This window comes from Marmota marmota, unplaced genomic scaffold (assembly GCF_001458135.2).
Source record: "Marmota marmota marmota unplaced genomic scaffold, marMar, whole genome shotgun sequence".
NCBI lineage: Eukaryota > Metazoa > Chordata > Mammalia > Rodentia > Sciuridae > Marmota > Marmota marmota.
The window spans coordinates 27,863,774-27,880,712 of NW_026000108.1; the positions used below are offsets into that span (position 1 = coordinate 27,863,774).

Below are 16,939 nucleotides of genomic sequence, written 5' to 3' on the forward strand. Positions count from 1 at the left end.
AAAAAAAAAAAAAAAAAAAAAAAAAAAATGACAGAATCCCTACTTCCTTCCAAGAAGCCCCTGTCAAGACAGATATGTATAAATCCAAGTGCTCAGCACTATAAGAAGAGAGGAGACAACAAAGGCAATTGGGTGGGCCACGGGGTGGAAGACCTTGAGAAATCCCCACGTGTCAGTCAAGTGCAAGGTGTCTATTCAGAACATGTAATATGAGAAAGCTAGCAAAGGAAACTAGAGAAGAGAAAACCTGGATGTTTAAAAGATGGACAGAGAAAGAAGAATACAAAATTAGACAAAATGACTAGAGAACCCAGGAGGGATTCTAGATAGCATGGAAAAGGAAGATCATCAGAGAAAGGAAAATGGAAAGGTCATTAGCAATCAATGCCACAGAAAGGACAGGTAACGTAAGGCCTGAAGCAAATCAGTGGGACTTGACAGCTGGGAGGTTACAGGAATCATCTGCCAGAGTAGTTCTGTCTACAGGGAGAACTAAGCCCCACCAGAGGAGATATTGAGAACTCACTTCCTATCTCTAGGGTCACTGGACCTTGGCAATGTATACTAAAAAAATAACAATATAATACAAATAAAAATTTTAAAGAACTGCTCGTGGTAAAAAGAAATAAAGAAATAAAAATATCAAGGTGGACTAAAGGAATGAAAGACAAAGTACTTAATAATCCTATTTCATTCTAACACTGATTGCAGTCCTCCTAACAATGCACCACGGGGTATTTCAACATTGAATTTTAATTTTTCCTTGAGTTTGTGGGTGGCAAGGTTTTCCTTTTGGCAGTTTGACAGCTATAGCTGAAAGGGTCCCAAGACCTTAGTAGGTATCAACTAGACAGATGGTCAAAGTACAAAGACATTCTGCCTGATATTATTTTTTCCTAGAGGTCTTTAAAACCAAATGGTGTCATTAGAATGTTAAGCTTATTCAGTATTTGACTACTGGGTCAGTCAAGGTGCTTTAAAATGTCTTTTTACCCTTCAGTTTCTTTGGAACGAAAGATGACAAAATATTTGATATACTAAAGATAGAGCAAAATTAAAACGTCAAAAGAGAAGCGTCTGCTAGGCTTAAAATAAAACTATTTTTAGAATAAGTCATCTTTTAAATTAGCATTCTCTTTTTGTGTTAAATAAGTGACATATATGAATAAGTGGATGGTGGTAGTGACATTTACAACATTGTTATGGATCAAAGTTCTTGTTCTTATAAAGAAAGGCCTATTTCATGGGCTGGAGTTCTGGCTCAGTCGTAGAGCACTTGCCTAGCATGTGCAAGGCCCTGGGTTCGATCCTCAGCACCATATAAAAATAAATAAATAAAATAAAGATATTGTGTCCAACTACAACTAAAAAATAATATATATTTTTTTTAAAAAGAAAGGCCTATTTCATGAGGCAGCAACAGAGATGACTAATGCATTGCACTGTATTTTCATAGTCAACAAAATAATCTAATTATTTGGAAGAATAAAATCATGTGAAGGTAAACTCAAGTGGTGACAACGTATGTCAAGACATGACTAAGGCAGGAGGGAACTCATGATGAGATGTTAATCTTTAGAAAAACATAAAATGTTAGTAATGACTTGTTGCCAAAGAAAGGATTTCTTCATCTAAAAGTAATTCAATAATCTTTAGCAACAAAATCACTTACCTAGCTCTTCATTTTCAATGACTTCAAATGTGGCCCAAATGTCACCTTTTGTGGGAATAATATTTTTTATTGCTAATATATCATTAGTTAATTCTTCTGCTTCCATCACAGGAGATATCTGTAAGAAGAGCAACATTTCTTCAAAAGATCTTTCAGATACAGAAGCAGTCTTATGATAGGGCAATACTACCTCCACCTAACAATACCTCAAGTATTGAAAACAGCACATTCAGCTCTTCTCCATAAAACAGAATACATTTCAATGTAAAGGCAAAGGGAAATTACAATACAGATATCATCAAGAAGAATTATTTTGTTCATTTACTGAGCAATTAAATGACTCAGAAGGGAGAAATAACCTAGTCACTCACAGACAGGCTTTCAACACATGACAAATCCAACCATCTCCTAGGAGTAAAACTTTTCACTTGTCAGTTCTCTAATCAAGAGTATAGAGTGACTTGTTTATTCAGCCTGGGCCCTAAATTATACACAGTTGACTGACTGCTGTTTGTCATGCCAAGAAGCCCCAGGGTTTTGGTAGTTTGTGGTGCGCCCTGCCATGCCAAGTGACAGATGGTAGGACACCAAAGTATTTAAGAGCCAGGATTTCAGGGTATAGGGCAGAATCTGCAGTGCCAGCCTGGGGCCCTGGCTTCACAAGAGTCCCAAAGCCGGAGGCCACTGGATGAGCACACTGCCTCTTCTGGGACTTTCAGGGTTTCTGATTTGTTTCTTTTTGTTTTTGTTTTTGCCAGTCTTAAGTAGATACTGGCCAAAAGCAAGCTGACTTCTTCAGTTAGACTTTTGATGTAAAGTTAAACAAATACAAGATGTATAAACATTAGAATACTGCAACTGCAACTTAGCTTACATATTTCCATAAAAGTAAATACCTATTTAAATATTTCTTAGAAAAGGAATGTGTTCATTTCCATTTTTCCTTCGCTTTACTCTTCATAAGCCTAGAACACATACATAAATAACAAAAACATCTTACACCACAGGTAACTCACAGTGTCTACCTTTTGTACTTCATGGAATTTAGAGCTTGCTTTAGGGAATATGTTAATTATACAATGGAGTCCACTCTGTTCTATCTTAAAGCTCAATGAAAAAGTGGGAAAAGTGGAGAGTTTCAAGCAACAAAAATATCAGCTTTAATTGTCTTAATGATGTTTTTGATCTGCATTGACCTAAACATTTTAAGAAGTATCATCCTTTATTAAATAATGATTACTGAGAAACCAAACCTGAGAAATGGGCAGCAGGGAGAGCCTCAGTCTGAAGCACAAGGACTACATCCATAGGCCCTGCTCCAGGAGAGAGACCCAGGGCCCCTTTTAAAAACACCTAGAACTCCACACTTCAGAAAGCATTATTCTGTGGATTAGACTTATCAATATAATGAACATCAGGTATGGATTATGATGATCAGGTTTGTATTGTGGCCTGAATTTCTAGTTTCCATTGTTATGAATAAGATATCACTTGTTTCATCTATCTCTATAGGGTGAGGTAACAACCAGGAGAGATAAAATGTAACTAAATAATTTTACAGTCTTAAGTACTAAGTCAAATGCTATTGATTTTTTTTTTGTACAGTTTTTATGTTTTTTGAGAGCATCTGGATCTTCTACAGGTAAAATTGTGAAGTCTTATATATAAATACAATTAAAGTAATGTGACAACTTTCCTCAATTGTAAAAATTTCTCTGATGGGTTTGTAAGTAAAATTTAAATACACTATGAAAGTGTCTGTATATAGGTAGAGTTAAATCATGTTCTCTGAATATCTCTTCCAGCATTAATAATGGACTTGTGCTGATTGGTCTGTACTAGTTTCTCATATCCCTTATGATCAAACTCATACACTCAGACTAAGAATCATGATATGGCTAAGGACTGGGAGGGCAAATGTGTCACAAAGCATTTGATGATATAGCTGATGACTGTAGCATTTAGCTCCATGTTTTAAGAAAGGTAATTCCATATAGTCATAATACATAACTATTAAAAATACCTACAGTAAGAAATATAAGACAGGTATGGTGGCGCACACCTGTAATCCCAGTGGTTCAGGAGGCTGAGGCAGAAGGATTGAGAGTTCAAAGCCAGCCTCAGCAAAAGCAAGGTGCTTAAACAACTCAGTGAGACCCTGTCTCTAAATAAAATATAAAATAGGGCTGGGGTTGTGGTTCAGTAGTCAACTACCCCTGAGTTCAATCCCCAATACTGCTCCCTCCCCCCGCAAAATACAATATATTTAACATAACTAAAGTTTAGAGATATCTAATTCTGTGAAGGTTTAATTTTGCATTCAAAAACGTGAAGAAGGTAAAGTTGAATTTATGTTACATGGCAGAATATCTATTCCATATACAGAAAAAGTAGTATTACCAAGTAGGAACATAAAATATCACTGTTACTATACCTAAGGCAGACTAATTACTTAATATAGTAGCATGAGAGGGATCCATTTTTAATTCAGCAAAAATGATCAATAGCCTCAAGGAAAAAAAGTTACCCAATATTTAAGTACATTGGAAGATGAAATGCTAAAGGGTGAGAAATCAGGAATAACAATGATACTAGCACCAGTAGTCACAACTATTTCTCAAACACGAGATGAACAATTTGCTACACTGTCCTACGTGCACTAACTTAATGAGTCTTCACAGCAATGATATGATGTAAATATTATCTTTCCTCATTTTATAAGTGAGGACACTGAAACTGAGACAGAGTAGATAACTTGCCTAATGTATGGAAGTTAAAAAGAGAAAAGCAAGCCTCTGTGCTCAAATCATTTTCTAGAACCTACAGAAAATCCTAACTCTAACCTAAAGCACATAAAATGTGCTTTCCAAATGACTAAAACATAAAATTCCCAGAGGATATTGCTATGAAAAGTCAATCTTGTCATCAGTCACTGTTTGAACTAGAGAGGTAAAGGAAATAAGAGACACTGGAAAATTCAAAATATATGAAAGTACTGCCAACATTCGTGCTTTCCAATGGCGTTCTACATCCTCTCAAGGACTCACCCGAATTATAATACTACAGTCGGGTTCCTTCCTTTCCACGTACACTTCAATTAACAAATCTCCAGCCTGGGAAACCTAGAAAGGGCAGATGTGAAAACAGCACATATGTCACAAAAACTGGCATAGGACATGTAAGGCAGTTGTAAAATCCTATTCATATTTCTCAATGTTATAGCAATGAATTAGCTCAATCCCCTGTTCACAAGCATGATGTTCTTATTTCAAGGTATGGTTGATTAAACATAAGGAGTCTATACAAATTTATAATCAGTAACAACTATCACAATGGGATTTGTCTCTTACTTAAGAGCTTAGTGTTCTCAAACACCCTTCTTTTTTAAATGAAATGGTGAATCTGGCCACACTGGAAATAAGCTGCCTTTGACAAGAGAAATACAGGAACCTCATCATCTAGAGTAATAGGATAAACAAAATGAGGAGTGAAACTGAGCCACATGCAATTTTTTCTCAATATTGTGTGCATAATACTAACAATTAAAAGATAAAATAGTTCTTGCTATGTTTTCAAAAAGATGATATATTTGAATGAGGATAAATTAGGTCAGAGCAGTAGTAAAACTACAAATAGAAAAAGTAACTTTAGTAAGAAGAATAAAGTAAAAGTGATAGAATTAGGCAGAAAATGAAGGTAAGTTTTCATTTTAATTATCTTCAGGCAATTATTTAAGAACAATTATTTGGGTCATTATGTTCCAGAAGACTGACTAAAGAAGATACAAGTCAAAAAAGATAAACCATAGATACGGCTATGTACATCAACAAAATAAAATGAAGGAGCTTAACAAAGAATGAAATGAATCCATGAAAAATATTTTCAGTAGCTTTTGTCAGAAATTCACTTTAGTTCCATAACCACTCAAACATAATATCCATAACTCAATATTTTTTAAATGATCACAAAGGACAAACAATCATTCTGAAGGCAAATTTGTCTCTGCATAAAATCTAATGAGGAAATTTGTGAGGGAAACATTTAAAAACGTACTTTGAAGAAGTATTCCTAATTATTCTGTCACCACAGGCATAGAAAAGATTATTTTCAAATTTTATTTCTCACTTTTGATGCTACACACAAATTCTAGGAAGAAAAAGAGTTGACATTTTTTGCTTTCCACTATGTATGCATAAACAAGTCTCCAGGAAGGACACATTTTAAAAATTTGAAAAGCAAACACAGAGTACTCAGAGTAAAGCCAGAAAGAAAAATAGCTAAGAAATTCAAATAAGAGTAGAATACAGGGATTCAAGTAAGAGTAGAATATAGGGACTGCCAGAAAAATACTCCAGAGGAGAGTTTTGTATGGATTTAAAAAATACTCAAGCAAAATAAGTAGTTTTATCAAACTGTCCTCCTTTTCTCTTTCAACTACTATAGTTTATACACAATTATTTTCTTATTTCTACTTATACTGAATTTTAAAGCAGTAATTTCTTTATTATCAATATAAAATACAAAAAGGCAAAAAGATATTTGTCCTTTATCTAATGATTATATACATAATGCTGCCAATGATTACCTCTCACGCTCACACAACCCTTTATTTTAGGACTTAAACATCCCCCTGGATGTAAGAAACAAAAAGAATTGATGTGAACCGGGCAGTGTTAAAGCTAACACCACTGGAAGCTGCAGTAATGATTTTGGGTCAAAATGGAGGGAATAATTAGTTCAGTGATTAATATACCAGCATTAGTAGTGGAGAATTTACACACCCCCATCTCCTTCCAATGGGTAACTCCTCTAATTAGTAATGGAAACTTCAGAACCAGGGCAAATTTAGGTTCTACAGAAGGAAGTATTTGCCTCACTATCCAAGTGTAACCATAAACAGAGCACATCTGACCCATTTCTATTATTTACATTGGAACTCTGAATCCACTATGATTCCTAGTTACTAGAGGATGACTAAGGATTGCCTGTAAGAAGGTACAGTAAGTACTCCTTAAATAATAAGAGTAACTTGAAAAAGCACAGTGCAACCTGAGCACATGAATCCAACATCATATGACTGAGGAAAGCGAGACAGGATTTAGGAAAGCCGACTTAAGACAAAAATTAATGTGTTACAGACATCATATTAGAAAGTGTCTCATTAATATAGTCTTCTCAAAGCATGCAGAGCAAAAGCATAAAAGAAATAATTTATATTTTCAAAATCATTAAGGAAAGAATCATTACTCTCTCTGAATTTGCAATTTATTCTGGTATTTCTTTGGCTTTAAATGCTTCCTTTGAAATCCACTGGCATTTTTAACAGAGTTTTTAAAATCAATAAATAAAACTGATTTCCCCTTTATGTTAAAAATTATATTCACATATTTTGCATCTATGTATCAGGTTGAAAAATTATTACCATTGTTTTATCAAGATTCTTTATCCCCATTACTTCTATTTTGTTTCCAAAAGAAATTTGAAAATACACAAAACAAATCTCTTTGTTTACAATAGAAGTTTTTGTTTTTGTTTAATTCTTTAAAGATCTAACTATTACTACTCACTTGAGTGTCTTTCCACTTGGTAATAAAGCTATTTTCTATGTCCATTTGTTTGACTTGGTCTTCTTTAACCTGTTTAAAATATAATTTTGGACATTCTAATAATGTAGAGTACAAGGAGCGATGGTACTCATCCTCACAAAACTCTTCAGAAATTTAAATACCAACAAGTTGAAAATAAATGAGAATGGCCATCTTAATCAGCATGGCCAACAGAGTCTCATAAGTTCAGAAGACATTTTGATGATTCCTTCTGGCTTCAGATTCCACCCACAGAAGCCCTCATTGTTAAGGAGGTTTACAGAGCAAAGGGGCTGATGTCCTCTTTCTGAAAATTCTTGTAGGTTGAGAAACAGACTTGTTTCTCAAATCCAAATGTTCATTAAGTGCTCATTAAATCTTTTAAGATGAGTGGAGTTTAACATAACTACAATGATAACAATTTAGTTTCTATTAATGGATTGGTATAAAACTAGAAAATAAAGAGAGCATGTAAAGCCACACAATTTTTTTTTTCTAATTTTTAAATCAGCATCAGACATTTGCAAAGAAGTTGCCATTGATCAAAAACAGTGGACACACAAACGAAGAAAAAAAGAGGAGATAAAAGAGCAAAGAAAATTCAATAACTCTGGTGTCCATTCCTCTATGAATTAATATAGAAACTGGGTTATTTTATTAAAATAGTTCCTTTCTCTTTTCTAAGGAATCTTGTGGTAAGTTATTTTAATACAAATGTAACAACTACATAAATGACAACCTATCACACTACCCACTTGGTTTCACCTACTATATCCATACCCCAGAAAACAACTGAGTCTTATCAACACCATTTGATAAAACACTCAAAAAGATTACAGAGATGTTAGAATTATACAAGGGAACTGGATATTTAACCCATACTTATCCTATTCAAACCCTGGCCATATTTTCTTTTATTTTTATTTATTTGAATCTTCCTATTCTAGCAGTTGACTGATCAAACATGAAAACACTAACTTCATGAAATACCAAGTTGAAGAGACAAATAATTAAACAGTGATAACTTAGCAAAAAAACTGTGGAACAATAATAGTATTTCAGAATTTTGTTGTTGTTGTTGTTGTTGAAGGAACCATTACAACAATTTTTTAGAGACCCTAAAATGCTTTCAGTTGCAGAATTTAACAGCCTAGTGTTTATTACTGAATGTTAAATTCAGAACTTCACACCTCTAAGTAGACATACTTAATGCATACACATACTGAGGAAAAAACACATGTACACACACAAAACCCCCTAGAACAGGACTATTCTGTTCAACAGACACCAGATGGTAAAAAAGGCTTAAAAGCAGCCAAATTTAAATGAATGCTATTGCTTAGAAATGGCTATTGCTTAGAAAGCTAGTTTTATATAAAAACTGAAAGAAAATATTGCTATCCTATATTTTCCCTGTTTCTAAATATCCATAAAGACCTGAATAGTAGCATCCTAAAACATGCAATATTCTTTGCAAACAGTAACATCAACTCCATTTAAACAAGGGCAGGATATAAAATATTTACCTCAAATATTTCAACATAATTATTAATTAGGTCCTCAATTACATTCACTTCTTCACTTGTTTGTCCCTTAGTTTGAAACAAACAGGATGAAAAGACCAAGGCCAAATTATGGGCATTCATGTGATTGATTTCTGAGCACTTTTGAACCCTGTGAGAGAAAAGCATAGCTCATTAAGGGACACTTCTATTTGAAAACTGCATAGAACTGCAAGCCAAAATCCTCATTTATAATATTTAAACATGCACATATTGAAATTGTTTAATACAAAAAGCACAGTGGTGGTTTAAAGGAAAGCACACGGTTCTTCTCCCAAGTATCTTGCAGTCAAGTTAAGAACATAAGTAAAACTACTGTTAAGAGATCAGCACAAGTAACAGAGCAGCACTTAATGCTGACTTAGAGGACAAATTGACCATGTCCACATAGTTCCAGATAATGAAATGACCTAAGGCCAAAGCAAAAAAAGGGCATGCAGAATGGTAGAAAATGAAAGGTGAAGCGACAGCATAAATGAAAAAAAGAAAGGGCAGGAGGCAGGTAGGAGCAAGACAGGAAGGTAGACTGTAAGGCATGCAGTGGAGTGTTCCAAATTCCAGGTTCCAGTCTAGGCTACATTTTCTTTTTTTTCTAATTTCTTACATACATGACAATAGTGGAATGCATTACATTCATAATTATCTATCCACAGCATAATTTTTCGTAACTCTGTATATAAAGTATGTTCATGCCAAATTATGCCACTATACATGAGCTCTCTTATTTTTATTTTTTTTATTTTTTGCATTACAATTCCAGGTCCAGCTTGGCTAAGAAGAGGACTAGAATATGGGAGAATCAGAGAAACACTAGAATTGGGTAACAGTATAATTCTGTTTGTCTTGAACTATAAATTTAATGGTTGGTTAAGTATGTAAGTTAACTATAGCTATTTTAAAAATATATTCATTTTGGGAGTAGATGGGCATATGTTTATAAATATATTTTGATATTTGTATTACTAATCATTAAAAATCTGTCTCATTCAAAAGAGAATAGGTATTCTTAAGTAGCCCTAAGAAATAAAGACATATTATTACTGCAAAAAAAAAAAAAAATAGGCTACATTTTCTAGAAAGTGGATGTCAGGTTTGGAGAACACCCAGTGGCACGTGTATGGTATTCAGAACAGGATATAATTACATCTCAAAATGCAAACTCTGAATTTATAAAACCACTACACCTTTCTTGGATATAACTAATAATGCCTTTTATAAATGAAGAGATATGAATAAATCAATCAACCCTTCTAATCAGTAAGGTACAACTTTTAGGTCTTACAAATGTCATTTAAAGTTTTAACAAATAAAAGTTTCAAAGTTATAAAAAATAAAATAAAACCTATAGTCACCATCCCAAGAAATGAAGAGTTGGGTTAGTAAAAATATAGTAGAGTGGAACTACAAGTAGTTAATGGTCTCTACTGGACACTGACTGTATATACAGCTGTATATACATACAGCTGCTCTAGTGCCCGTTTAACTTCATTTGGAAAATGTTAAAATACACACTAAAGAAGAGAAAACCAACTCCATTAAAGGCATATAGCAAGGTTATGTCTATACAGAATACACATTCTGGTAGGTACAGAAAGAATCAACATGATAGTAATATATATGATAATGCAAGAAATACTAATAAAATGCAAAATTGCATAGCATAGACAGACCAAGTATGATCATCATATACAGTTTACAAGATGCAAAAGGAACTGGAATTTAATAAAGGAGGATGTAACAACTGCAGACACCCCTCTCAAAACCACTCTGCACTTATATCAAACTAGACTGTGAACATTCAGGAAATTTATCTCCATGTCAGCATCTCACAGTCAAGAGAATCTCACTTTAATCACCCTATACTGCATAATACATATCTGGTGTATGGTATTAAGTGGATGTGACTGGTAACAGAAGTGGTCTTTTACCTAGGGTAGGGATTGAAAATGCTACATCAACCTAACCTTATCCAAACTGACCTCTCCACCTTTTGGTGACACTATCAGAAGTCCAAGGAAATTGTTTTCTAATGCCCTTCATAACCTCTTGTAACCTCCTGCCAGCCAACTATAAACAGTCTTGTCTCCTAGTACTCATCTGTTCCAGAGATAGCCTTCACTCATTTCTCATTCTTACTTTTTTGCTTTGGATAGGGTCTTGCTATTTTGCCCAACCAGGTCTCCAGGTTGGTCTTGAACTCCTGGGATCAAGTGAACCTCCTGTCTCAGTTTCCTGAGTGGCTGGGGCTAAAGGTGCACACACTGACCCCAGTTTGGATTTATCTTTTTTCATACCCAGTTCAAATGTTTCTTTAAATCTAAAGGATAGGGTGGACTCAACCCACAATGAAACACTCATTCTCTCCTCTATAATTCCATGCTGCATCAAAATGTATCTCAACATCTCATAAACTATATTTGTATCATACAATAAGAAAATCATTTTTATAGGCTGGGGATGTAGCTCAGTGGTAAAGACCTGGTTAGCACACACAATTCCCAGCACGTACATGTACCACCTCCACCACAATAACAAAATCAGTTTTACTGTAATAGAGATACATGCGTGAGAACCAGTGGTTGGAAAACAATTTAAAAAATAAAAAAGATGGAACACTGTGGAAGCTTTCTTAATCTAGATACTTTTAGAAGAATTCAGCTTTATAGAAATTTATTCAAAGGAGGGCTGGGGCTGTAGCTCAGTGGCAGAGCACTTGCCTAGCATGTGTGAGGCACTGGGTTCAATCCTCAGCACCACATAAAAATAAACAAATAAAATAAAGGCATTCTGTCCATTTACAACTACAAAAAAAAAAAATTTTAAAGAAATGTATTCAAGGGAATACTTCCTGTGTTCAGGGAGTTACAATAATTCCTTAAGCTAAATTCATGCTTACTATAGTTTTTATACTAATACTTGCTGAGATCAACACACACAAACCAACCTTTAGTTTTAACTTAAAAGGTTATTCTCAAACATCCTCATCCTTCAGATTTCTCGTCACCAAAATATTCCTCATTTCTTTCCACATGCTGAGGGATCATCAGTTCTAGACTTCTAAAATCAGGATAAGGATATCTGATTAACCAATAATCCAAAATATATGGAGTCAGGGAAGCAATAAACTAGAAAAAATTAAGAGTTTATAAAGCATTCACCAAGAGGAAACCCTGTACTCAGATTTGGACACCGAGGAGTCTGTTTAAGAACTCTTGTCCCTCAACATAGCAATGGATCACTCCATCTCTCCTATTTCCATACTGCATGCTGCAAATTCCCTATTTAAAATCTGTCCCCACATCTTAGAGGCAGTGATAGGACTATAGAATGTAGGCTGTATAGTACATTAAGAAAAATAATTCCTTCTTCCTCCAAATTCTAAGTTTTTAAATTCTTGTTTACACACGTGACACATTTCAGGATGCTGTATTATTATTATTTCTGATTCATTTAAGAAATTCTCCAGTGCTATTTAACAGCAACTTAATTATAGAAAAGAAGGCTGATATCAGTTCCAATGATGAAGCTAAACTAAAATGAGGGAGAAAAAAAGGAAAGGGGTGGGTCCCATGAAAATAGAAGGTGGATCAGGAAGGGAATAGAGGAGGAGGGAAGAGGAAAAAGAAAGTGAGGAATTATGGAATGAAACTCACCAAATTGTGCTTTGCATATATGCATATATATGAATATGCCACAGTGAATTTCACCTTTAAGTATAACCATAAAGCACCAATTAAAAAAAAATATGATGGAAGACAAGTAGAATAGAGGAAGGGGAACAGAAAGAGGGAGAACTGGAGGGAAAGAGAAAGTTCTGGAGACTGAAATGAAGCAAATTATATAAAATGCACAAATAAAACATTTAAAAATATATAGTGAAAGATATACAGTCTCGGGTAGAATATTAGTCACACAACTTTAAATTAAGAAGTAATGACTTATTGAATACCATGTTTGAAGTGTCTAGAAATGCTCATGAGTTCACCCACCTATAAAGGTGTTCAATGATAGCTGCCAGTGTTGCTTGGTTGACCCCTGGAAGAGTACGTATAAATGCTCCATACTTCTTAGTTCTTTCCTTGTCATCTTGTGTATCTGGAGGAAAAAAAAAAAAAAAAAAAGGAATCTTAGGGTTTAAGCCAATCACTTATATTATAAATTTGACTTTCACCAATATTTCAAAATATTATTTACAAGTATATTATAAGAAGTTTCAGAAGAAAAAGATTAAAACTTCTAGAATAATTGCCTATAATTATGGAAAAGCATTTATTCACATAAACTTTCCATGACTCTATGCTACAGCTCTTATAATTTTTATTTAAAATGCACTTTGAAAATGGAAAAGAGTATGTTGTTTTCTTATCTTCCACTGTATGGACTACTGAACCTCAACTTAACAGGAAAACATTCAGTTAATTACTCAAACTACAGGACAAATTGAAAAACCAAGCCAAAAGCATTTTAACTCTAGCTATGGAGAGGTTTTATATTTTGTATTTGGAAATGACATTACTGATCCTCTTTCCTTATGAAATCACAAAGATCTTCCCAAAGATATGAATGAACTATCCCAGAGCTATGAACTTGTTATCCTCTCTGATCTAGGCAAATGGGCTTTTAGCAGCCCTGCTACCATTAAATGTCTGGGAAAAAATGAGAAGATAATCAAAGAAATCACACACAAGTCCTTACACTGTGATCCAGACTTGGAAGTTGATGAGCCTCTGCCTTTGTTATAAATAGAAATCAACCATGAAGAGGAAGATACTGCCCAGCCTCAGAAGTCAAATCCCTGGACAAACTATGGTCAGGAACCCCAAAGTTCTTGACTCCCAAGGATGCATGGATTTGGTTCAGCCTAACTGATTAGCTGACACACGGAATGAAGATCATTCTTAAAATAAATAGCTTGCCCTGACTTTGTGACTCAAGGGAACCACACTTAACTATTTCTTTTCAATACCCAACTACCTTTGGAAACCAGACCATTCACATTTCCTACTTAGCCCTACATATTCTATTCTTTAGCTATCATGTGTAACTAATTAAAACAAATTAAGAAGATAAAAGTATATAGTCATTTGTAAGGACATTAGGATCTCAGAGGACATAAGAAACTCTGTGACACATTTTTCAAGTACAATCCTATACAAAACTGCAAGTATTATCTCTTTTGTATGAATTTTGCCAGCACATGAGCTCCATAAAAGTAAACATGGTTGTATGGACTTAAGTGCCCTGTAGATAACTCTGAAAAAGCAGGAAGGGAAAATACTCAAATAAAGGAAATTCAGAAATGAATTAAGAATTATTTATATCCCTCAATAATAATAAGGACAAATTAACATTTGTCCTTATGTCACCAGTTTTTAATTATAGAGAAAACTACATTCATTAATAAAATGTAATTAATATTACTACACATATAAGAAGTCAAGTAGCAAAAGATATTTTCATGTATGAGATAAATGAGATTTTCAAAATAAAGACAAGAAATTGGAAAACAAAATTTGGGAAAGATTTCTGGTCATGCAGAATACATAATGAGCAGTTAAATTAGTTCAGAATTGAGGTGATTTAATACTGTTCTTAGAAGAACAGATCATACATCATATGAATAAGTGGTATGCCACTGCAAGGCACTGTTGGTCTCAGGTGCACAGGACACGAAGATTCTCCTGTGATGTCCCCAGAGGGTTATAGTTTATCCTTGTCAGATGAAACACTGGGCACTTATGAAATATCTGACTGAACTATATTGGATCTGAAAGAAAAACACTTAAAGGTCATTCAACCTGGTATTTGAAGCACTCACCAAGTAGATTCTCAAAGAATTCACATGCAAGTGAAAGGTGAACACATCCCTTTTTGACGCTTGGCTACTCCTCGCCAACTATCTACTCCAGGTAGACTGGCAATGTTAAAGACTTCTTTATTATCTGACAACTTTGGCAAAACTTATTTCTTATGTATTTTTGATAAATGATTTTAAAATAAAGAAAAATTCTAAGTCATCATAAAATAGTTATTACAAATAAATTTATAGTTATAATAAAATCACCTTGAAACAAAAATAAGTAGTAGAAGGAAGCTGGGCTTAAAGAGATGTTTATCTAATTACATTTTTTAATATCCTACAAAACTATAAAACTTTTCTTATTCTCAGTGAAGCCTTTTGATTTAAAGAATATTTGGAAGCAAATAAACTACTACTTTCTGAACATGTTAAATTATGAAAAGTGTTAGTAACAATACTACTCTCTTCTTGCTGAAGCTTATAAGGAATAATATGAGATGCTTTTCAAACTGTATGTGTGTTTGCGTGTATAATGTTTGTGTGTGTGTGTGTGTATACATATGTATACTGAATACTTTCAAATAAATAATTCTATTTCTCAACTCTCAACACTTGTGTCCGAGGCACTTAGGCCAAGAACACCATGCAGCGACATACAACTTATTCATATGCTATATGGTCTGTTCTTCTAAGAACAATATTAAATTGCCTGAATTCTGAACTACTTTAATAGCTCATTATATTTTTTGTATGACCTGATCTCTTTCCTGAATTTTGTTTTCCAATTGCTTACCTTTATTTTGAAAATATAATCTATCTTTTTCTTATGACATGAATATTAATAAAAAATGAATTGTACTGCATTCTGCTGTCATATACAACAAATTAGAATAAATAAAAATAAAAAATAATATATATTCATAAAAAAGATATATGAAAACACATTTTCACTAGCATGATGTTTTATAAGTGTAGGAATATCATCTACCCAAATTCAAAAGCCATTTTATGAAAATATTTTGAAACATTAATTGTATAAGAAACAGATTTATAATTATGGTATAAATCAAAGCTAAATTTTAAGAACTAGAAAAAAGACTGAAAATTATCATTTTGAAAATGAAAATAAATACGAAGACCTTATGGTTTACTATGAAAAATTTGAAAAAAAAATATATGTGTATCACACATACAAATGTACAAACATACTACAAGTATGGAGAAAAAAACATTGTAATATGTAAAAATGAATAGAGATTAAACAGATGAGATTAAAGATAATTTTACATTTAAAGTCTTTAATGTTTCAACAAATGGATTGGTCTTCAATTAATGCATAATAAAGTAGGTTTTAATGAAATTAATATGATCCAATAAATGATTAAATAATCTACTTTTCTAGGTCCATTTCTTAAGTTCTCTTACAGTATAACAAAGCTTTATTTCATTAGCTGAAATCTAGGGAAAATGAAGAAAGTAAAATAATATATACTGTTATGTACAATAAAGAGGTAGAATAAATAAAAGAGGAATGATGTGTCATGTGATAATTTTTAGATTATCAAAAATTAAAAATAAATCTAAATATCAGTAAAGGTAAGCCTGCATCATGTTCCATAGTCCAGACATTACCTAATGCAGAGATCCAATACGGGTAGAGCTCCTTGGTGAGAAGTGCATCGTCAATGTCAGAGAGAAAGCTTTTCAACACGCCTGTCACATCTTCAAGCTGATGTTTCCCAGCCCTCAATTTAAAGCTTCTTGCATCCTTTTTGAAACTCTCCAGGAGTTCACTGATGCGCAAAGGATCACCATTCTTTTGGTAGATATATTTGCATCCTAAACCTTTGTTTGTTTAAAATTAAAAGAAAAAGTTAAATGAAAAAATGTCTCCATTCAAAATCTATTCTGATATCTTAAACATGGAACAAATTTTTGTGTTGGTATGATGAAGATAAATAAAAAATTATGCAAGAGGTGAAAGACTTCTTTCTTCTAATTTTAGTATTTGAAATGTAAACCCGATGAACAAACTATTCCACCTTCATCTTTCAGGAAGTCTTGGATCAGCACACCCTGTGGTACACTTCCTAAGATCTTTTTCATTATTTTTTAAAAATTTTTATCTTAAGTGCCATATCTTTACTTATCTCCCAGAATACACTCTAGTCTCCATACTGACAAAAGTGAGTATACATTTTCCTAAACTTTGACCCCCATATCCATTCATTAGTTTCTTTCTCTTTCTACCTTCTCCCCCTTCCCAGTAAAGAGTTGGGTCATTCCTTTCGCAAAGCTACTGATTCACCAGGTACCCTAT

At 33.5% G+C, this 16,939-nt stretch overlaps 1 protein-coding gene across 1 annotated transcript in view; it reads right to left on the reverse strand.

Moving 5' to 3' along the window:
* Window positions 1–16,939, reverse strand: part of Arap2 (ArfGAP with RhoGAP domain, ankyrin repeat and PH domain 2) — a 188,153-nt gene that overhangs the window by 44,642 nt on the left and 126,572 nt on the right. Inside the window, exons 21-26 of the mRNA XM_048784042.1 lie at window positions 16,252–16,464; window positions 12,809–12,914; window positions 8,784–8,931; window positions 7,240–7,308; window positions 4,720–4,794; window positions 1,673–1,790 (exon numbers count right to left, since the gene is read on the reverse strand). Of these exons, the coding sequence (XP_048639999.1) occupies window positions 1,673–1,790; window positions 4,720–4,794; window positions 7,240–7,308; window positions 8,784–8,931; window positions 12,809–12,914; window positions 16,252–16,464 (729 nt within the window). The remainder of the gene's footprint in view (window positions 1–1,672; window positions 1,791–4,719; window positions 4,795–7,239; window positions 7,309–8,783; window positions 8,932–12,808; window positions 12,915–16,251; window positions 16,465–16,939) is intronic.